The sequence below is a fragment of the Cynocephalus volans genome, chromosome 13 (genome assembly GCF_027409185.1).
Source record: "Cynocephalus volans isolate mCynVol1 chromosome 13, mCynVol1.pri, whole genome shotgun sequence".
NCBI classification, from domain to species: Eukaryota; Metazoa; Chordata; class Mammalia; order Dermoptera; family Cynocephalidae; genus Cynocephalus; species Cynocephalus volans.
Window position 1 is genome coordinate 30,204,609 of NC_084472.1, and position 24,713 is coordinate 30,229,321.

Sequence of the window (24,713 nt, forward strand, 5' to 3'; positions counted from 1 at the left end):
CCATATGACTAACTTGCAGTGGGCTCCACATATCTTGATCTGTCCCAGCCTAGGACAGAGTGCTATATGAATTCTTGAATGGCAAATTTTTGCCACACTCAGATTTTACAGATGTATGAATATCAAATCTTGGCAGTACAATGTGTTGTATCAACGTGCTTTTAGCTAAGGTAAAGCATCCTTTCAATATTTGTAATATGTTCATCTTTTTCAGTGTGAATGATATCTATTTTAACATCAATCACAATAATTATTCACTACTTCCTCATTTGGGAACCTTTCTTTAATGTCAATTGATAATTTTTATTAATTACCTCAATTAAATTTTAAGAATTCCTTGGGAAACACATGATCTTAGAGAGTGTATAAGAGTAGTTGAACAGTACAATATCATGTAACAGTCAGGAAAGTGAATGATGGTTGGCAAATCGTCTTGCATCATTCAATGAGTAGTGTACTACCAATATGCTTGCCCCTTTAGAGGGCTCTGAACTAAACTGCCAGATTAACACTTAAAAAATTGTACTATTCAGATTCAGTGTAGGGAAATGACATCAGTGAAAATGGCAGAGTGCAAACCTCTGAAAACTGCTCATGTAAAAAGCAATTTTAAAAACTGGCAAAAATTGTTAGAATCAGCTTTTACAAACGCCTAGAAACTCATCAAAGGCATGTGACAACCCAGCAAGCATTTTTTTTAAAAAGCTGAAACTTGGTAAAAACAGAGAAATTTGTGGTGTTTAAACTTGCCTCAGTTCCATCTCTTGCTCTAGAGTTCTGCACAGCCTGAAGAATTACAGCCCACATTCTTGTGTAGTTTGGTAGCCACCAGTGGGAGCAGAATGGAGCTGGTGCTTGTCAAAACCTTAGTCCCAAAAAACTGTCATATTATTTTATCTGTCTAATGGTTCTCTGGAAGACCCCACCTAACAGGATGTCTGTTGTTGACCTGACTCAAAACTTACCCAATATGAAAAGCCTTCTCCTCAGGACCATTTATGGAAAACAATTAAAGGAAAATGTTTTATCTCTGCAGCTGCCTAAGGTAGTGGATAACACTTGAGCCAAATAGCACACTAAACAAAAACCTTAAAAGGAAAAATTATAGAATGAAATATCCATAGATTTTTAAAGGGTTTCAACATGTTCCCTAGGAATCCAGTTGGCCACACATGCATAAAGATGTGTGCATGCTCAGGAAAGATCTAAAAAGAGGCTAAGGTCTCACATCTGACTGACCTTAAGGTTGCACACAAGCAAGAAGTAAAGGTTAGGGAAGAGTTGTCACCTACCTGGCTGAGTGTCAAAAGTTTGTGCCAAAACATGCTACAGAGCCCCTTGACAAAGATTGGGAGATTTATTGGTTCCAGGCAATCACTGTTCTATCATCGGATTACTAAGCTGAGAAAAGACTTCAAGTGCTACACATGACAAACAATACCGACTTAAAAAAAATCAATTCATAAAATTTACTGAACCATAAACAACTTTAATAAGCAGCAATAACAAATCTTGGGGAAGGAAGATAATTTTGTTTCCAGAATTCCCACATATTATTTAAAATGTCCAATTTTCAATTAAAAAATTGAATAATATAAAAAGAACAAGAAAGTATAGACAGCATGCCCACGGTCCTGACAAGGAGCCAAGGGCAGTACACTCTGCCCAAAAGCAGGCAAGGGAGCATGCCAAAAACACCACTTCCATGTGGGTGGCCCATCACAGCCACTGCCACAGCCACATCTGCTGAAAAAGGGCTCACCGCCACAACAACAGCAGCCATAGCCACCAGGAAGCTGGCTTGCCAGACACTTGACTGCACTGACATAAGAAGAGTTACCAGCACAGACAAGAAAAAGAATAGGATGTCTCTCTCCTCAAAGCCCACTCCAGAGTAATAGAAGAAACAACTGCTCTACCAGATGACCATATTTCAACATAGATATATTAGAAATATGAAATCCAAGAAAATATGACACCACCAAAAGAATACAGTATTCTTAAATATCAGACCATATAGAGCTCATCAGCACAGCAGCAGCCACAGCCACTATGCATGTGGCCCACCAGACAATAACAATATGTGGGAAACCCTCAAAATGACTGAAAAGGAATTCCAAGAATCAATCTTAAGGTAACTCACTGAGATACAAGAAGACTCAATTAGACAACCAAATGAAATGAGAAAAAAAATCAAGAATATGAAGGAGGAAATCTACAAAGAGATTAATACCTTGAAAAAGAATGTAGCAGAATTCATGGAACTGAAAGATTCACTCAACAAAATAAAAAACAGAACTGACAGCTTAAGCAGCAGACTAGAACAAGCAGACAAAAGAATTTCTGATCTTGAAGACAGTCTTATGAAATAGCCCAAGTGGACAAAAAGAGAAAAAAAGAATTTTAAAAATGAAGAAAATCTAAGAGAGATAGCAGACAACCTTAAGTGCACAAACATTCAAATCATGGTTGTTCCAGAAGGGGAGAAGAAAGGAAAAGCCATGGAAAATCAATTCAATGAATAACAGAAAACTTCCCAGCTATAAGGAGAGACACAGACATTCAGATCCAGGAAGCTCAAAGATCCCCACACAGATTTAACCCCAAAAGATCCTCTCTAAAACACATTATAGCCAAACTGGCAAAGCTCAAAGACAAGAAGAGATTCTTAAAAGAAGCAAGAGTAAAGTGTGAAGTCATCTATAAGGGAGCCCCTATTAGACTAACAGTAGACTTCTCAACAGAAATTCTATAGACCAGAAGAAAATCAGATGATATATTCAAAATACTAAAAGGAAAAACCTGTCAGCCAAGAATACTGTACCCAGCAAGGCTATCCTTCAGAAATGAGGGGAAAACAGTGTATTTTCCTGACAGACAAAAGCTGCAGGAGTTTACCACCACACAACCAGTACTACAAGAAATCGTCAAGGACTATCTTCTCTCTTTTTTTCTTGGTCAGTCTAGATAAAAGTTTGAGAATTTTGTTGATCTTTCTAAAGAAACAACTTTTGGTTTTGTTGATTTTCTCTATGGTTTTTAAATTCCCTATTTCATGTATTTCTGTGTTATCTTTGTTATTTCCTACCTATATTTGCTTTTGGTTTAGCTAGCTCTACTTTTTCTATTTTCCTAAAGTAGAAATTTACAATACTGATTTGACATTTTTCTTATTTTTAATATAGATGTTTACAAGTATAAATTTTCCTCTAAGCAATGCATGAGCCCTGTATACTATAAATTTTGTTATGTTGCACTTTGTTCTTTATCTCAAAATACTCTCTAATTTCCTTGTGATTTTTCTTTTTACCCATTGTTTATTTAGGATAGTGTTTAATTTCCACACATTTGTGAGTTTGCTAAATATCCTTCTGTTATTGTGGTCAGAGAACATATTTTCTATGATCTTAGTCTTAAAAAAGGAAAAATTTAAAATAGAGTTCATGAAAAGATTTCGATTATCTTTCAATTCTATTTTTCCAGGAACTTTTTGAAGTGCTCTTGAGTTATATACTGTTTTATTGATTTTTTGTGCAATTTATGTTGCTAAACATAGATATTTAATTTCTGTTTTTGATTTTTTTAATTAAGTGGACTTGTTGATTTGTTTAGAAAATAATTTGCCTTTGAAAAGTTTATTCATCTTCCTCTGTTGAAACTAATTTGATATCTGCATGCTTTTGGAAGACTTTAGAGAGCTATCCCAAATAATTGTAGAGAATATAAAATGAAATGGGTAAATTTTAATAAGTTCCACATTTCCACTTTTTGTGAAAATTTCAAGCCCTACTTTCTACAGAGTGTTTTGTTATTCATCTAGTATTCAGCTTATGTATTTGTTATTTGAACAAATAAATATGCATATCCTTTTTTAAAAAAGGAAAATGAATGTATGGTCCATGTACAGGAATAAATGCAATCAATATAAACTGTCTTGAAAGAAACCAAGATGTTGGATTTACTAAACAAAGACTTTAAATTAGCCATTAAATATGTTCAAAGAACTAAAGAAAACTATGCATAAAGAGCCAAAGAAAAGTATAACAATGTCACACCAGCTCAAGAATATCAATACAGAGATAAAAGTTTTCTTTTAAAGGGCCAAGTAGAAATTCCAGATTTGAAAAGTAGAATCACTGAAATAAAGAATTTGCTAGAGGGATTCAGAAGCATATTGAGCAGGGAGGAGAAATAATCATAAACATGAAGTCAATTGTGATTATACAGTCTAAGGAACAGAAGAAAAAAATAATAAAGAAGAATGAATAGAGCATTACAGACCTGTGAGACACCATGAAGCATACTAACAAACACATAATGGAAGTCCCAGAGGAAGAGAAGAGAGATAGGAGCAGAAAATAATATTTGAAGCAATAATGCAAAAAAACTTTCCAAATTTTATATATATATATATATATATATATATATATATATATATATATATATATATTATTTATATATAATCTCCACACATCAAGAAAACTCACTGAACTCCAAATAGGCTAAACCAAAAGAGATCAATACCAAAAGCTATGGACTAAATGATTTTTCTCAAAATTCATAACCTGCAATGTGAATTCCTAATCTGCAATGCGATGGTATTTGGAAATGTGGCTGTAGGAGGTAGTTAGGTTTAGATGAGGTCATATGGATGGGGCATTCATGATAGGACTATGTATAAAAACAGACACCAGAAAGTTTATACTCTCTCCCCCCACATTGTGAGGGTACAGTGAGAAAGTGGCCATTTATAAGCAGAAAGAGAGCCCTCACCAGAATCTGGTCAGGCTAGCACCTTGATCTTGGATTTCCAGCTTACAAAACTGAGAAAAAATAAATTTCTGTTGTTTAAGCCACCAAGTCTATTGTATTTTGTTATGGCAGCCCAAGAAGACTAAGACACTTAAATACATCATCAAACTGTTAGCAGCCAAGGACAAAGAGAATCTTGAATGCAAGGAGAGAGAAGCAACTCATAACATAGAAGGAATCCTCAGTAAGGTAAAGAGTTGATTTCCATTCAGAAATCAAAAAGGCCAAAGCAATGGTAATGGGCAGAAAGCAGGGAGCCAGACAGATAGCACATATTCATAGTGCTAAAGAAAAAGAAAAAAGAAAAAAGAAAGAAATCATCAACCAGAATTTTATACCCAGAAAAACTATTCTTCTAAAAGAAAAGGAGAAATTAAAACATTCCCAGATATGCCATAACTCAAAGAGTTTGTCACTAGCATACATGAACTAAAAACAAAATAAAAAAAATACTGAAGGGAATTCTTCAATCTGAAATGAAACTTGACCATAACTTGAATCCATGTGAAGAAATAAAGATCTCTGGTAAAGGTAACTACACATAAAGAGAGGCAAAAATACAAGATTGTATTTTCCTGTTTGAACATCTTTTATTCTCTTCCTAATTTAAAAGACAACTGCATAAAGCAATCATTATAATCTTGTGTTCATGGGCACACAATGTATAAAGATGTAATTTGTGGCAATAACAACATCAAGAGCGGGTGAGGCTACTTAGGAGCAAAAATTGTGTTGGTATAAATATTAACTTGATTATTATATATTAAGATATTAATGATAATTCCCACAGCAACTACTAAAAATATAATTCAAAAATGTATAGTAAAAACAAACAAACAAAAAACCAGGGACATTAAAATGGTACACACACAAAAAATTACTATTTAAAACAGAGGAAGACAGTAAAGAAGGAATTGTGAAACAAAACAGACATAAATATATATAAAACAAATTGCAAAATAGATGTAAATTCTTCTCTATCAATAATGACATTAAATATAAATGGAGTAGACATAACAATTTAAATGCAAATATTGGAAGAATGGATAAAAAATCATCCAAAAATAGGTCTACAAGAGATACATTTTATACTCTGACAATAAAATATTGAAAATAAAAGGAGGAAAAATAATATATCATGCAAACAGAAATCAAAAGAGCAGTAGAGAGGTTATAAGAATATCAGGCCAAATAGACTTTACAACAAAAATTGTACAATAGAGAAAAAAAGAACGGAACAATTTATAATGATGAAAGTGTTGATCCATTAAGAATATATAACAATTACTGCATATGTACCTAACAACAGCCACAAAATACAAGAAGAAAATACAGACAGAATTGAAGTGTCAAGTAGACAGTTCAGAAATAATAGTTGGAGACTTCAAAACCACAATTTCAAAAATGCAGTGAATAACAAGACGGAAAGACCAGAAAAGAAATAGCTAATTTGAACAAAATTATAAACCAACAAGTTTGGGCATCTGCAGAACATTCCATCTAACAACAGCTGAAACACATATTATTTCACGTACATGGAATATTGTCTAGTATACGTCATATTTTAGGCCATAAAACAAGTATCAATAAACTAAAGAAGATATAAATCACACAAGGTATGTTTTACAATCACAATATAATGAAATTAGAAATCGATAACATAAATTTGGAAAACTTAGTAATAGGTGAAAATTAACACATTCTTCTATGATAAATGAGTCAAAAAAGAAGTAGCAAAGGAATTAAAAAATACTTTGAGATGAAACAAAACAAAAAGACAACATATAAAAATGTGTGAGATGCAGGAAAAGAAGTGCTTTGAAGGAAATTTATAGATATAAATGTATTCATTTAAAAAAATAGTGAAATCTAAAATAAATAACCAAATCTTTCACCTTAAAAAACTAGAAAACAAAAGCACACTAAATTTGAGACGGGCAGAAGGAAGGCTATAATAGAGATTATGGTAGAAATAAATGAAACGGAAAATAGAAAAACAATAGAGAAAAATCAATGAAACCCAAAATTGGCTTGTGAAAAAGATCAATAAAATTGACTTTAGCTAGACTAAAAATTTTTTTTTAATTACTAAAAATAAAATAAGAAATGAAAAAATGGATATTACTTCCAGCCTACATAAATAAAGGATTTAAAAAGGGGTACTATGAAGAGGTGTTTACCAAAAAATTAGATTAACGTAGTTGAAATGGAAAAATTCCTACAGAGACACAAACTACCAAAACTAACTGCTATGGTCTGAATATTGTGTCTTCACCCCCACCAATCCATGTATTGAAACCTAACCACCAGTATAATGGTATTAGGAGGTGAGAATTTTTTCACCATGTGAGGACACAGTGAGAAGAAGACACTATCTATGAACCAGAAAATGGGCCCTCACCAGAATCCAAATCTGTCAGAGCCTTAATCTTGGTTTCTCAGCTTTTGGAAGTCTAAGAAATAAATTTCTATTGTTTACAAGTTAACCTATTTATGGTATTTTGTTACAGCAGCCCAAATAGACTAAGACACTAACTCGAGAAAAAGGAGAAAATCTGAATAGACCTATAACAATTAAATATAGTATATAGTTATTTATAAAAACAACAACAAAAAACCTTTCACACAAAGAAGAGCCCAGGACCACGTGACTTCACTGGTGAATTTTACAGAATGTTTAAAGGTGAATTAATATCATCTCTTAACATACTCTTTCAAAAAATAAAAGTGGGGGAGACATCTCATGGAAGAATGGAATTAAAAGATAATACAAATTCTTCCATGAACTTTTTGAAGATCTTTTGCACAGATCAACGGAATAGAAGTAAGCTTGCACATCTATGTCAAAATCTATGTCAAATTACTTTTGACAAATGTCCCAAGACAACTCAAGAGGAGAAAGAATATTAGTTTCAACAAGTGGTCCTGTGACAACTGGATATATGAGAGTAACCAAAACATTCATGGAAAGATTTCTATTATCTTTTAATTCTATTTTTCCATGAGCTTTTTGAAGTACCCTTGTATACATGTAGAAGAATGAATATGGACACTTACCCCATAACATACCCCAAAATTAACCCAAAATGAATCAACCCAAACGTAAGTGCTAAAGCTGTAACACTCTTAGAAGAAAACATAAGTACAAATCTTTATGACACCTTTTAAGTAGCAGTTTCTTAAATATGACATCTATTGCACAATCAACCAAAGAAAAAAATGGATAAGTTAGACTTCATGAAAATCAAAAGCTTTTACACGTCAAAGAACCTTCACACAAAGAAGAGTCCAGAGCCACATGACTTCACTGGTGAAAAACCAACCTACAAAATGAAAGAAAATATTTACTCATCATATATTTGATAAGGATCTAGTTTCAGAATATATAAAAAACAAAGTTCAACAATAAAAAAAAATCCAATTAACATGGGCAAAGAATTCGAATAGACATTTTTCCAATGATACACAAATGGCAAATCGGTACATGAAATGATGTGCAACATCATTAGAAATTAGGTAATGCTAATCAAAACCACAAGATACTACTCTATGTCCACTAAGATGGCTGTAATAAAGTATAAAGAAAGGGATATAACAAATGTTGGCAAAGATGTGGAGAAATGTGAATCCTTACACATTGCTGTGGGAATTTAAATGGTAGATCTACTTTGAAAATAGTTTGGCATTGCCTCAAAAAGTTAAGCATAATGTTACTGTATGACTTAACAATTCCACTCCTGGGTTCATATCCAAGAAAACTGAAAACATATGTCCACATAAAAACTCAAACACAGCATTACTCATGATAGCCAAAAAGTAGAAACTCAAATGTCCATCAACTAATGAATGGAAAAAAAAAATTGTGGTATATCCATATAATGGAATATTCATCTACAAAAAACAATAATATACTAATACATGCTAAAACATGGATGAACCTTGAAAACATTATGGCAAGTGAGAGAGGCCAGAAATAAAGTTCTCATACTTTATCATTTCATTTATATAACATGTCCAGAATGGGCAAATCTATTGAGACAGAAAGTTGATTAGATGATAGGGGCTGGGAAGATGGGAACATGGGGAATGAATGTTAATGAATTTAAGTGTTTCTTTTTGGGATGATGAAAATATTTTGCAATTATATAGTGGCAATGGTTGCACAGCCTTGAATAATTAAGACCGTTGAATAGCAGACTTTAAAATGGTTAATTTTATGTTATGTAAATTTATCAATGAAAACTAGTACATTAATCTATTTTTGAACAGTTTTTCATATTCACTGACTTATTATAAACTGAGTGCAAGAAGAATAAAGCCTGGAAAGAAACACACCGAAATATTTATAGTGAATATCTTTAGGTAGTGGGACTAAAGGTATTTTTTAAAATTAAACTTCCTTTTTCATTTTTAAAAAATAATTGTATTAATTTTATAATCCAAAATTAGTTAAATGAATTTAATGGATTAAAAAATGGATAAAACTTACATTAATTTGATAGAAGTAACCGGAATTCCATTTATCATAAAGCACATGAAATTTGACCCATCCTTCATGCTTTATTAACTAAAAATGGATTGTAGACTAAATGTAAAACCTAAAGCTATTAAGTACCTTAGTATTAAACACAGAAGAATATCTATTTAACTTTGATTTAAGCAAAGACTTCAGTGTGACACCAAAATATGATGCATGAAAGAAAAATTAACAAACTCGATGTTACCAAAATAGAGCACATGCTCTGTAAAAGACACCATTTTTTAAAAATGTAAAAGGGCTAGAGGGTTAGCTCAGTTGGTTAGAGAAAAGCCTTGTGACACCAAGGTCAAGGGTTCAGATCCCCATACCAGCCAGACTCCCCTGCAAAAAATGTAAAAAGTCAAACACTATGAGAAAGTATTTGCAAATCACATTTCTGGCAATTCATCTGTATTGATAATATACAAAGAACTCTCAAAACTTAATAATAAGCAAACGATGCAAGTTAATAAGTGGGCAAAGATCTGAACAAACACTTACCAAAGAAGATATGTGGATGCATGCAAGTAAGCATAGAAAAAGACGTTCAATAGCACTAAACATTAGGAAAATGCAATAAGATACCACAGTACATCTATTTGAATGATGACAACAACAACAACAAAAACCCAAAAAACCTGATAATGTCAAGTGCTAGTGAGGAGCAGAGCAACAGTACTTTATACATTGCGAGTAGGAATGCAGAACAGCACTGCCACTTTGGAAAACAGTTTGGCATATTTTAAAGTTCAACATATACCTACCATATGATATAACAATCCCATTCTTAGATACTCACCCAAGAAAATGAAAACATGTTCACACAAAAGCGTGTAAGCAAATGTTTATAGCAGCTCTATTTGTAATCACCAAAAAACTGGAAATCACTCAGATGTTCTTCAGCAAGTAAATAGACTTAAAAGTTGTGGTATATCCATACAAAGAAATAGTACTCAGCAATTCAAAGGAACAAACTACTGATTTACACACCAGTAATAAATCCCAACTGCATTTTTTCTAACTGAAAGAAGCCAAACCAAAAAGTCTATATTTTGCATAATTTCACTCATATAACATCCTGGAAAAGGCAAAACTATAAAGACAGAGAACTGACCAGTGGGTGCCAGGTGTAGGGGGAGAGGAGCTTACCATAAAGGGAAAGAATGAAAGAATTTAGGGGGTAATGGAACTGTTCTATGTTATGGTTATGGTGGTTGATACATAACTCTAAGCATTTGTCAAAACCCACAGAATTATATATATCACAAGAAGAATTTTACTCTATGCAAATGAGTATGTAAATAAAAATATAAATAATAATGAGTAAATATCATTTCATGAATAAAAACAAAAAAATGCAACTGATAAGATATGAAAAGAATTAAAGAAATGTAACCACACAAATGAATCTATAACAAAGCATACATGGACACAGACACTTACATACACACACTCAGAGCCTGGAGAAAAGAGTGTTTTTTATCTAAACATTAAACATATTGGCCCTGCAAAGTAATTTCAAAGCTTCACTTGAGTTCCTGTAACTGCAGAGCAAGGCTCAGTGCTAATTTTGAGTAAGTGCTGACTTGTTCTGAATAAGAAAATGATCTATATCATTACGATTATTAACATAATAAGGATATATCATGTTATATAATATTATATATAATAGCATATTATAATAATGCTTCTAAGAAGAGTATGTCAATAAAAATTAGTAATATAATGAAATATAGACAAGCAACATGAGGAGAAGTTAAAGAGCATTTACACAGGAAAACTTAATACTTTTAAGTTGTTTGCATTACTTTGACATTTTCGCAAAACATTAGTAAAACTTAACAAAGAAGAAAAAGTATGTGGAATTGGAGAATGGGTGATGGTGATGACAGAAAGGGCCACAAGGGACAGAGTAAATAGCAAGAATTCTGAGTTGGCAGGAATTCAGATTCAGAGGTGATATTAAGCCCCTCATGAGGTCACAGAAATTTGGGGGACAGTATTCGACTTTCCAAATTTCAGAATGGAGGTTCAAACCAATCTCATTTAGATGTGAAGGGAAGAGACCTTCCAGCTGACATAAGGATTACATATAGGACATATGGGAGTAATCAAGCTTTCCACTGTCAAAAATTTATATATAAAAAAAAAAAAACCAAGTGTTTGTGTAAAGTAAGAAGCAAAGAAGACACAGAAGGGACACATTGGTGAAGCTGCAATTTGGGAAACCTGAAGTTAGAATTCAGATGTAGTAAGTAGAAATCTTTGTGAAGGCTAAACAGTATCTCAGGGGCTCAAGATTAGGGGCTCACTCTCTCGTTATAGTCACTTTCTATTTGGTTTCTAGTTAAGGCTTTCAGTTACCTCCTCCTCGTTCCATATTTCCAATTTTCAGTCTATTTTCAGTTTCACTTGCCTCCTTATCCTAGGTCCCTCTGGTCAACCATCAACAATTCCCATCTTAAAATCTGGATAACACCTTGTCAAGAACTGTGAAAGATCTGAGATTGTGCCCTACTTGCAAGCTAACAATTTAACCTGCCCAGTTTCGTGGATGCTGGAAGAAGATACTAGGCTCCTGCATTAGAGATAAAGGACTGTTGATTACTCATTAGAATAGCAGTAGCCACAGTATCAACAACTTGCATAGTTCTCCAAGCTCCACTCCAATTCTCACAGAGCAGCAGGAAGACTGGATGACACTTGCACATGTAGTGAGGTATGTTACAGGGAAAAACAGCTACAAAATACCCAAGCTCAGGGAACCTGAATCTTTTACAACGAGAAGTCAGCTTGTCTAAATTTTGGAGGGAGGTCATCTCTATTATACTGAACAGTGAACAAACCTGCCCTTTGCTCAAAAGGGAGACATAATCCCTATACTCCAAAGATGTTTACTCTACGATTATCCTTAAGAAGACAGTCTATCTCAGTGCATCTGCTCACAAGACACGCAGAAATGCTAGAAATGCTAGAGACCCCACGGAGAATTACCGTCCAACTTTCCTCAAATGTTCTCTCCTGGTTTGGGCTCCACATCTGAACTACAGGATGTTATTAAATCACAGTTATAGAATCCCTCATGCTAAAAAATCTCAGGTATGTCTCAGATAATTACCATTATTATTTCTATCTTTTGGCTATATTAGATATATCATTTTGCTCTATCACTGATTCACAGAGATCCATCCCACAGGTAATCTGTAAAGGGTAGCTTCGACACAGTATGTAAATCCTTACAACATAATTGCCCCTAACTGGGCCAAAGTTCTTTTCCCAGAAATTTCAAATTGAGCCAAAAGACTGAGGCAGCCACCAATTGGTGCTGTGGCAAGACAGTGTCATGTGTAAACCAAAGGCATGGAAGATCATTAGCGAAAAATTCTATGTTCTTAAAGGTAATCTTCAGGGAGAAGAATGGAGCATCAAAGCAGAAAGGAGCATTTCTAAGCCACCATGGATTCCCACAAAAGGAAGAAAGACAAGCTTTCCAGCTCTCGTCAGGCCCAATTCTTCTACTTTCAGTTGTGTTCCATAAAAATCTATCTCGTTTCCCATAAAGTCCCCTTCATGTCCCCAGGTGATTTTACATTTTCTTTAACTTTTTAGAGTTTATGATCTTTGTATCTATCAATCTCAGAATAAGACTTGGATTCAATTTGCATTCCTAGGAACATTATTAAACCACTCAAGTCATGACCTATCCCCTGCTTCACTAAGAAGATAAGGGTACTTGTCATGAGCTCTTACTCTATCTCAAAAGACCAGTAATATCATCTGATGATTTTGAATATACTCGTACATGTGATAGCTATTTTCCTTTATACTGTGTGCCTAGTATGACGTGACAACTAATAGGCCTTTGATAAAGGGAAATATTTTTTCTTTAATTCATGTTAGTATTAGGTTTAAAACTAGGTTAAAAACATTATGAGAAATAATAATGCTTATTTTGGCAAAGATTTCTTCAGTTCTGAAAAATGTCACTTTGCTTTTGGAATCGTTTTAGCCTTTGCTGACAGAAATGATCCATTTTATTATGGAAAGTGTTATTTTACTCTTGCTCTGAAAGACAGTTTTGATTGCTTTACAAAGAGATTACTATGCTTTCTTTTTCTGACATGTAAGTTAAAACTTTCATGATGTCAAGCCACTATTTAATACTTTCATAATTGTCAATGTATAAGGGAAAGATGATAAAAGAGATACCCCATCAAATAAAATAAAAAGTTTTCATATATTCATCATTATATTCTCTATGTAACTTTTCTTTTTGGACTGGATGGTAGAAAGATTACACTTGCAAATCTACTTGTCCTGACATATATACAATTTTATTTTCTATTCTGTTCTCTTTATTGTACATTATTTAACCTTTATACTCCAACAAATCATTTTGTTCCCTAGTTCATTTTTGTAAATTCATGATATAAAGTAACACAGAGGTAACAACACTGACATGGTACTTCACAAATACAAACAACGTCATGAAATAATTTTAGCCAACCTGACCTGGTCCCTGTTAACTGGATGTTAGCCAAGACTAAATGATCAATACACATCTCTTGTAGTACTTGAGCAACCAAGGATATACCAGTCATAAACCATTATTAAGAATGTAACGGTATTGCTGCTGATGATAATATCATAATTAATCTTTTATTTCATATTTGTTAAATGTATGTGAACAAATGTTTCATCCCCTGGAAGAGCTAAATTGCCTGTGAACCATTTGATTCTCAGCCAACTTATAAAGTAGGTCAAAGATTTTGCTTTGAGAAACACTCACTACTCTGTTAGCTACCTGAAAGCAAAGATTTTCACCCATTCTAGTCCAGCTGAGACCTAATATGTGCCCAGTAAAAGTTCATAGTCCCCAAATGTATAAATTTCTTTATTCCTTTGCTTTAAACTCCCTAACATCCTATTGATTTCCAAGGAAGTAACTTTTATAAGCACTGCTTGGCAATCCAGTCTGGCCTTTCTGAATTTCTGACCCTTATTGCTCCTTCCCTGTTGGAAAATTTTCACCAAATGTGGTAAAAGTCTTCAAGTTTAATATTTCCCAAACAAATTCATTACTTTGTATACTCTGACATCAAACACAAACCTGTCTCACAGACTTGTACTACTACTAACATTCCAGGCTTAACCTCTGAGTCTTTCATTTCCTCTTTCTCCCATACTTACTGTCAGTAGTAAAGCCTACTATCCTTTTAAAAACATGTTTATTTTATTTATAGTAATATTTAAGTTAAGAATGTAACATGGGTTTAGTTTAAGAGCTAATATGATCCAATAAAATAGTTGATACTTTAACCCCAAACCCCATGTCCTGCTTTTTTGCACATCAGTTTTTAAAGATTGGTGTATGGCACAATGACCATGACATGAAATTGATTCCTCAAATTCAAATTTATGCCAGTCCTCTCTTTCCACTTCTACTGCAACTACCCCCTAGCTCTGCACTATCAAAATGACGATGTTTTCCGTGTTTGGATATCTTCACTTTGTTCATAATCCATTCTGCTCATTTCCACCATATTGATCTGAAGATCATGTTCTATTTTGTCACTCTCCAGCATAAAGAACAAAAAATAAACAACTACAACAACAAACATTGATGGTCAACGGAATAAAGTCTAAACTCCTTATTTTAACATTCAGTGATCTTGTATAATTGCTAAAGCATAAAATAACAAAATGTATTTATTTTTAATTTATTAATATTATTACTTTTTTGCATTCTAAGATGTTGTGGAACAGTTGCAGGGGAGAGGAAGAGGGAAGGAAATAGGGTAGGAGAAGTAGGAAGGAGGGGGGGCCTGGTCAAGGCCCACGGCACCCCCTCCTTCGGGCAGGGGAGATGGGGGGGTTCTGGCAGTGGCTTAGTGGTCATCACTGGGCTGGTTGCAGATATCAGGGGACATGGCTGAGGCCCTCAGCCCCCCACCACCCCAGCTCAGGAGCCCAGGGCGCTTCCTGCAGTGGCTCAGTGGTCGTTGCTGGGCTCGGTGTGTTCATCAGTGGGGGGCAAGGCAGAGGCCCACGGCCCTCCCCTCTCCCTGGCTTGGGAGCCTAGAGGACTTCCAGTCCTTGCAGGTTTTATAGGTATGCTTTGGTGAAGTGAGACCTTTACTAGTTAATATCAGACTTTGTCTCTGATCTATGGTTATTTTGTTTTTTCTTTCAGCTCTGTGTTGGATTGTTCACCGTTCCCACCACTTAAACTCTGCACTGGAACTAATTTGTTGTCCTTTGCTCACTTCTAAGATGGGGTAATTTTCTGTGGGGACCAGCACTTGAGCCCTGTAGTTGAGGTAAATTGCTGCTTTGCTGCTGATTCTCTGGGAATGGCTTTTTCTTCAGCTCAGGTTTTAATTGTTGACCTTATGTATACTTCCAGGTCTCATGAGGCCTGGTACACCTGGGCTGTGTGGACAATCTGGTCTGTGTTTGAGTCTCTTCAGCAAACTGTGTAACAGCCCTTGTGTAATATGCCTGACTAGTTTCCACTGAGTGGTCTTGCAGTGATTGGGGGGAAGTTCAGCTGTCCATACTGTGCCCCAATGTTCCCCCAGTGGGCCCGTCTTCCCCACCCCCTGCACTCCAAACACTACCATGGGGTGGGCCGTGCACCAAGTCCCTTGCGATGACTCACAGCCTCTGACTGGTTCCTTTTTACAGTTGTCTGTGGCTCCTACCTCCTATGTGGGTCCACAGGAACTCTGTTAGTGGCCTTGCTGGCCTGGAGGCCACCAAGGCTCTCTTCTTCCCTTCCACCTCCAACCAACTTCATATGAGGGGCACAGCTGTGGCTTTTGCCAGCTCTTGTTCCATGTGCTCACCAGCTCAAGACTTGAAGTGGCTGGGGCTTGAAATGGTAGAAACAATCCTTTCTTTCTCTCATCATGGCTTCTCCTGCCTTCATGAACTCCATAGCTCTTTCCTCTGAGCTCTAGTGGCCCCAGCCTGGCTGTCATTGCTTTTTAATAGCTGTAAATTGGTTGATTTGTGGGAGAGAGTGATTCTGAGGACTGTCTATTCTACCATCTTGACTGGAAGTTCTATTTATTTTTTATTGAAACATGATTGATTATACATATCTGCATGGTACACTGTTGAATATCAATAGTTGTGTGCAATATGTGATGCTCAAATCAGGATAATTACTATATTTATCATTATACAATATATTAATTTTTTTCTGACCCTTTACCAGTTTCTCACTAACTCCCCTCCCCTTCCCCATTTCTCTCCTCTGCTGGCCTCAGTTCCACTCTCTTTTTCTGAAAGGTCAAGGAATTATTGTGATTGTTGTATCTCTCTTTTTATATTTATTTGTTTATTTTTTTAGCTCTCATTTATGAGTGAGGACTTGCAATGTTTCTCTTCCTGTGCCTGGCTTATTTCACTTAACATAATTTTCTCTAAGTTCATTCATGTTGCTGCGAGTAGCAGAATTTCACTCTTTTTCACAGTGGAGTAGTATTCCATTGTGCATATATATCACAACTTCCTTATTCAGTTGTCTGACAATGGACATTTAGGTTGTTTTCAACTCTTAGCTATTGTAAATAAAGCTGTGATGAACATGGAAGTGCAGGTATCCCTCTGATGTGATGATTTCCATTCTTTTGGGTATACCCAGCATTGGGATTGCTGGATTGTATGTCAGTAAAATATTCCAAAAAATTGAAACAGAAGCCATTCTCTAAAACTCACTCTATGAGGTCAGCATCAACCTGATACTGAAACCAGACTAAAGTATAACAAAAAAAGGCAACCACAGGCCAATACAGCTGATAAACATTGATGCAAAAGTATTCAACAAAATATTAGCAATCAGAATACAGAAACACATTAAAAAATTATACACCATGATCAAGTGAGATTCATCCCAGGCATGTAAGGATGGTTTGACATATGCAAGTCAACAAATGTGATACACCACATCACCAAAATCAAGGATTAAAAACCATATGGCTATCTCAATAGATGCAGAAAAATCATTTCACAAAATTCAACATGACTTCATGATACAGACTCAGTAAATTAGGTATAGGATGAAAGAATGCATGATCCCATATGTAAAAAACCCATAACTCTACCAAAAAACTCGAAGAGCTGATAAATGAATTCAGTAAAGTTACAGGATACAAAATCAATATATAAAAATTAGTAATGTTCTTATATACATACAACAAACAAGCAGAAAAAGAAATCAAGGAAGCAAGCCCATTTACAATAGCTATCAAAAGAATAAAATATCTAGGAATAAATTTAACCAAAGAAGTGAAAGATCTCTACAATGCGAACTACAAAATTCTGCTGAAAGAAATTAGAGAGGACATCAAAAGATGGAAAGACATTCCTTGTTCATGGATTAGAATAGTTAACATGGTGAAAACGTCCATACTAACCAAAGCGATCTACAGATTCAATGCAATCCCCATCAAAATACCAGTGACATTCCTCACAGAAATAGAAAGAACAATCTTAACATTCATATGGAACAACAAAAGACCATAAATAGCCAATGGAATCTTGAGAAAAAAAAAAAATATATATATATATATATAACCAGAGCAATTGCACTACCTGACTTCAAATTATGTAACCAAAAGAGCATGGTATTGGCATAAGAACAGACACATACACTGATGGAACATAATAGAGAACCCATAAATCAACCCAGGTACTTACAGCCAATTGAGGTTTGACAAAGCAACAAGACTATGCACTGGGGAAAAGACTGCCTCTTCAATAAATGGTGCTGGGAAAACAAGACATCCCTATGTAGAAGAATGAAACTAGACCCTTACCTCTTGCCATATACCAAAATCAACTCAAAACGGATTAAAGACTTGAACATAAGGCCTGAAATTATAAAACTACTAAAAGAAAACATAGCGTAAACACTTCAAGACGTAGGACCTGGCAAAACTTCATAAATAAGACTCCAATAGCATAGGCAACAAAAGGAAAATTAAACAAATGGGATTATGTCAAACTAAAAAGGTTTTGCATAGCAAAAGAAACAAACAGAGCAAAAATACAACTTGCATAATGGGAAAAAATATTTGCAAATTATGCATCTAAAGGGGATTAATATCCAGAATATACAAGGAATTCAAACAACTTAACAGTAAAAAACCCAAGTAACCCAATTAAAAAATGGACAAAGGAGCTAAATAGGCATTTCTCAAGGAAGATATACAAATGGGCAAAAGACACATGAGAAAATGCTCGACATCACTAAGCATCAGGGAAATGCAAATCAAAGCCACACTGAGATATCACCTCACACCAGTAAGACTGGCCATTATCAGAAAGACAGAAAATAACAAATGTCGGTGGATGCAGAGAAAGGGGAACCCTCCTGCTCTGTTGGTGGGACTGTAAAATAAAATTTAGAAATAGGAACTAGGAGAGCAAACCTGCCCATTACTAATTGTGTTATCCTTCCTCTAAGCCTCCTTCTTCATCTGTAGAGCGAGGAGTGAATACATCAAACAAACATTCCTTTTGTAAAATTACACAAGGTAACCTTTTAAATCTTAATTTGCCATTACTCCACCAAGTTATCTCTGCTTTTCAGTCCAATGAAGCTACGTGCCGTTGCACAGAAAAGCATTTTGTGAGTAGTACACCTGTCAAAGTTTTTGCCACTGCCATTCCTTTCTACAGGCAACACACAACTTTTACCTCTAATATAATATTAGCCATACATCACAGTTACATCTTTCATAAAATTTTCCTTAACCAGAACCAATAACTACCTTCTGTAAATTCCAAAACACATGGATTTCACTGTTCTTGGCACTCTGCAAACCTTTCTTCGTTTTGTAGCTATTTCAAAAAATATATATATTTTTAGAGAAGTTGTAGGTTCACAGCAAAATTGAGTGGAATTTTGGTACAGAGATTTCCCATATACCCTCTGCCCCAACATATTCATAACCTCCCCCATTATCAACATCCCACACCTGGGTGGTGCATTTGTTAGAATTAATGAACTTACGCTGATACAACATTATCACCCAAAGTCCATACTCTACACTAGGGTTTACCCTTGGTGATGTACATTTTATAGGTTGTGACAAACATAGAATGACAGGCATCACCATTATAATATAATACAGAATAGTATCAGTGCCCTAAAATCCTCTGTGCTCTGCCTATTCATCTTTCTTTTCCTCTTAATCCCTGGAAAACACTGTTCCTTTTTCTGTTTCTATAGTTTTGCCTCTTCCGGAGTGCCATATAGTTGGAATTTTACACTATGTAGCCTTTTCAGATTGCCTTGTTTTACTTAGTAATAGGATTAAGTTTCCTTCATGTCATTTTTTAGTGCTAAAATATGTTCCATTGTCTGGTTGTACCAATTTATTCATCCATTCATCGATTGAAGGACTTCTTGGTTGCTTCTTAAGTTTTGGCCATTATGAATAAAGCTGTTATAAAAAATTATGCACAGGCTTTCTGTATGAACATAAGTTTTCAGCTAGTTTAGGTAAATACTAAGGAATATAATTGCTGGTTTGTATGGTAAAAGTATGTTTAATTTTGTAAGGAACTGTGAAACTGTCTTCCAAAGTGGCTGTATTCTTTTGCATTCCCACCAGCAATGAATGAAAGCTCCCATTGCTCCACATCCTCACCAGCATTTGGTGTCAGTGTTTTCGATGTTCACCATTCTAATAGGTATGGAGTGGTATCTCCTTGTTGTTTTAATTTGCAATCCCCTAATTACATATGATTTTTAGTATCCTAGCTATTTTTCTATACATTATATCTCCATTTTAATTACAGACTTCTTAAGGGTAGCAAAAGACATTTATCTTTTTGTCACCCACTGAATGTAATATAATGCCTTGCATATACTTGGCACTCAAATAATTGATGAATAAGTGCTTGGGCTGGAGTAAAAAAAGAAAGAAAGAAAGAAAGAAGGCTTGCCTCAGTTGACCAGAAAAGGGCAAATTCAGCCTCAGAGTTGTCTAGGATAATAATACCAGAGTTAGTCATTGCCGTTTTATATACTTGATGACTGCACACTTGTGTATTGTTTGTACCCAGATGAATATTCTTCTCTGTACAAAATTGATTCATGAACCCAAGACACATGACCTTAATGCGCTACTACTGCTATATTTTTGTTTGTTTGCATAGACTAAGCAAAAGTGAAATGTATTTTTAACATAGTAATTCTTATCAAGGACCTCCCAAAACCATGAGTCATGGCAGTTTGACTTTCAAAGTTAATTCATTCAGCAAATACTTACTGAATGTTTACTATATAAAAGCAATTATTCTAGAACAAGGGATATATTGGTGAGCAAACCCAAATCAGAGGCCTTATTAATGAAAAAGTTAATGCTTACCAACTTACACATTTAAGTTTTCCCCCTACATCTAATAATACATGAAAGTATCATATTCTATCCAGAATATTTTAAATAAGTATATTCTAGTTTAGAAATAAATCAGTATGAAAAAGTGAATATTGATACTTTAAGCAGGTTTCAATCTATTTATTTTCATTCCTCATTTGCTAAATAAATATATATTTTTAATATCCATAAGATCGTGAGATATTTGAATCCAGAAGACTCACATTGGCAGTGCCCTGCAGACTTGGAGATATATTTTTAAGCATCTTTTTGAGTGTTACTATGACCTTGTCAGGTTTCCTATCCAAACTTTATACTGGACAATCTTTTTTTTTTTTTTTTAAGTCACAAACCAATAGTAGAAAAAATGATTTTTATAGATATATATGTATACATAATACTTATTTTATATACATTAGATTTACTGTATATGGATAGTATCCCAATGAATTTCAACGTCTCTGTTTTGGCAGGAATTTAGATTTATAAACAGCAAGCTTCCATCTGGAATTGTGATCTATAAAAAAAGGCAAAACAGATTGATTGATATTCATTCAACATAATTATAAGAACTGAGAATGCTTATCTCTTGATAAGGATGGCTAGAGGCCATCTGTAACAGATTGCATGCAAATAAAAGCTTGGAATATAAATTAAAATAGTCTCTTAAAATGTAATGCAACTGGACAAATAACATATAATCTTATATATCTCCTAAATGTTCTAAAAATAACTGTCAAATAATAACTAAATTCAGTAAAATGTTATTATGTTTATATATTCAACATTCATATGAATGAATGTGCTGTTCTACATAAATGAGGGTAGAATCACCCAGTCACCATGAGTAAAATGTGGGCTTTGAATTGTTGGTAGTAGTTATCAGTTTATAATAAGTTACAGTCTCCTAATCGTCCCTGGTGTTTATACTTGTAAACTGAGTGGAAAAGATAAATGAAAGAGTTCAAAGACAACATTAATATACAAAAACAGTGAATGAAATTTTAGGTTTTGATTGTTTAAAATTTAAATACTATTTTAATTTAAATACACATCTAACTAAAATTTGACAATGATTTTAAAGCTGTGAATTTTATTACACTTGTATGTTTATTCCCTCTGCTAAAAAAGTAGTTTAAGATTATTCTGATCAGTACGTTAAAGGAATTATTTTGAATTTTAAAACAATCATAAATGTTATTGTATACACATTTCTGCAAAAACCATTTCATATGCAATTACAAAAAGATGCTAACACAGCCATAGAAGCCCACTGGGAACCATGAATCATAAGTATCCCAGGTTATTTAAATGTTATGAATATGTTACTCCAAAATCACCAGATAAGCTAATAAAATTAAGTTTGAAATCATAGAACAGAAACTAGAACCTGCACATATGTGAAAATAACAAAGCTGGAGGCATCACACTACCTGACTTCAAAATACACAACAAAGCTATAGCAATCAAAACAGCTTAGAAACTGGCATAGAAACAGACACACAGACCAATGAAACAGAATAAAGAGCCCAGAAATAAATCCACACATTTACAGCCAACTGATTCTTGACAAAGACACCAAGAACACACAATGGTTTCTTTCTTCAGTAAACAGCATTCAAACAATTGGATGTCCACCTGCAGAAGAGGGAAATTAGACCCTTATCTCACACCATATTAAAAAACCAACTCAAAATAGATTGAAGACTTAAATGTAAGACCTGAAACTGTAAAACTACTAGAAGAAAACATACAGGAAAACCGTCATGATATCAGTCTGGGTAATGATTTTTTTGGATATGAACTCAAAAGTACAGACAACAAAAGCAATAATAGACAAAGGGGATTACACCAAACTAAAAAGCTTCAGCACAGCCAAGGAAGCAATCAACAGAGAGAACCTATAAAATGGGAAAAAAAATTTGAAAACCATGTATCTGATAAGGGGTTAATATCCAAATATATAAAAACTCAAATAATTCAATAGTAAGAAAACAGATAACCTGATTAAAAAATAGGCAAAGAATTTGAATAGACATTTCTCAAAATAAAATATACAAATGGCCAGCAGGTATATAAAAAAATGCTCAAATCACTAATCATCAGAGAAATGCCACTTTAAACCACATGATGTATCACCTCACACCTTTTAGAATGGTCATTCTCCAAAAGATGAAAGATAACAAGTGTTGGAGAGGATGCGGAGAAGGAATTTTTGTATACTGTCGATGGGAATGTAAATAAGTCAGCCATTATGGAAAACATTATGCAGGATCCTCAAAAAAACTAAAAATAAAACTACCATATGATTCAGCAATCCCACTACTGGGTATATATCCAAAGGAAATGAAACCAGTATGTCAAAGAAATATCTGCACTCCCATGTTCACTGCAGCACTATTTACAATAGCCAAGGTATGGAATCAGCCTAGGTTTCCATCAACAAATGAATGAATAAAGAAAATGTGGTTTATAAACACAATGCAATGCTATTCAGTCTTAAAAAAGAAATTGTCACTTGCAACAACATGGATGAAACTGGAGGACATTGTTAGGTGAAATAAGCCAGGCACAGAAAGACAAATATCAAATGATCTTACTTACATGTGGAAATTTAAAAAGTTGAACTCATGGAAGAGGAGAATGACAGTTACCAGGGGCTGGGATGGGGGTTAGGGATTAGGAAGATGTTGGTCAAAGAATACAAAATTTCACTTAGGAGGAATAAATTCAAGAGATCTAATGTATAACACGATGACTACAGTTAATAACAATGTACTGTATCATTGAATATTGCCATGAGAGTAGATTTTAAGTGTTCCCACATATATGTGTGTGTGTGTGTGTTAAGTGATGTATAGGTTAATTAACTCAATTTAGCCATTGCACAGTAAACACATATTTCAAAATAACATGTACGGTATATATGAGTACAATTTTTACTTGTCAAATACATAATGTTAAAAAATGAAAGAGAAAAAGGAAAGCAAGGAAAATAAAGATAGAGAAAGAAAAAGACAGGGAAGGAAGGAAGGAAGGAAAAAGGAGGAAAAATAAAAGCAGCAAAAATTTTTGTTGGATTTATGTATTTATCTTTTAAGTTAGCTGAGAAAATATGTGATCATTTCCAGCATTTCCAATTGCCTTTGTTCAAAATTCAAATACTAAAAGATGTCACAGTTTGTTTCACCTTATTCATTTTCTGAGAGCTACTACATTATCTCTGTCACTTTTAGTAGTTTTGGGGTGATAGGGTTAATGGATAATGTCTGCATGTAATTAATACAGACATTACCTACCTAAATGCAAGTATCTTTTCAAGAGCTAAGATTTAACATACAGATTTTTAACTAACTGACTCCAACACAATTAATGCAAATTGATGGAAAGTTTGTAGTAATTACAGCCTTGTGTTAAATTATTTACAAATAAAATTGAAAAAGACACCTTATCAAAAATTGTTGGGATAATTTTTATGAAATACTAAGGCATGACTGCAACATTTTTCTCAAATGTTTGTTTTACAGATTTTATTATTGACCATTGGCATCACGTGTGCCTTTCTAAATTCTTTCTCAAAATTGAAATTAATAGGGCTGGCCCCATGGCTCACTCAGAAGAGTGCAGTGCTGATAGCGCCGAGGCCACGGGTTTGGATCCTATATAGGGATGGCTGGTGCACTCACTGGCTGAGCGTGGTGCGGACGATACCAAGCCAAGGGTTGCGATCCCCTTACCAGTCAAAAAAAAATATTGAAATTAATAAAAATAATCTAAGGATTAATCACAAAGAACAAAATTAATATTTATCAACATAGAATCCCAAGTAGGTAAAAAAAAAAAAAAAAAAAACTGAAACAAGTTGCAAATCTTGATGATTCTACTGGTATAAAATAATGAAGAGGTCAAACTAAGTCTGTGTAAATTTTACATGTGTATTGATAGACTGCTACCTTTTAAAATAATACTGCTATGTTTTCCTTTAA

General features: G+C 34.2%; 1 protein-coding gene across 5 annotated transcripts in view; it reads right to left on the reverse strand.

Annotated features, from left to right (window-relative positions):
* The window catches only part of NOL4 (nucleolar protein 4), a 347,913-nt gene that overhangs the window by 288,325 nt on the left and 34,875 nt on the right, over positions 1-24,713 (reverse strand). The window contains exon 2 of one of the 5 annotated variants that reach the window (XM_063077004.1): positions 22,156-22,164. The exons of the other annotated variants lie outside the window; for them this stretch is intronic. Coding sequence (XP_062933074.1) covers positions 22,156-22,164 — 9 coding nt within the window. The remainder of the gene's footprint in view (positions 1-22,155; positions 22,165-24,713) is intronic. 5 annotated transcript variants of the gene reach the window in all.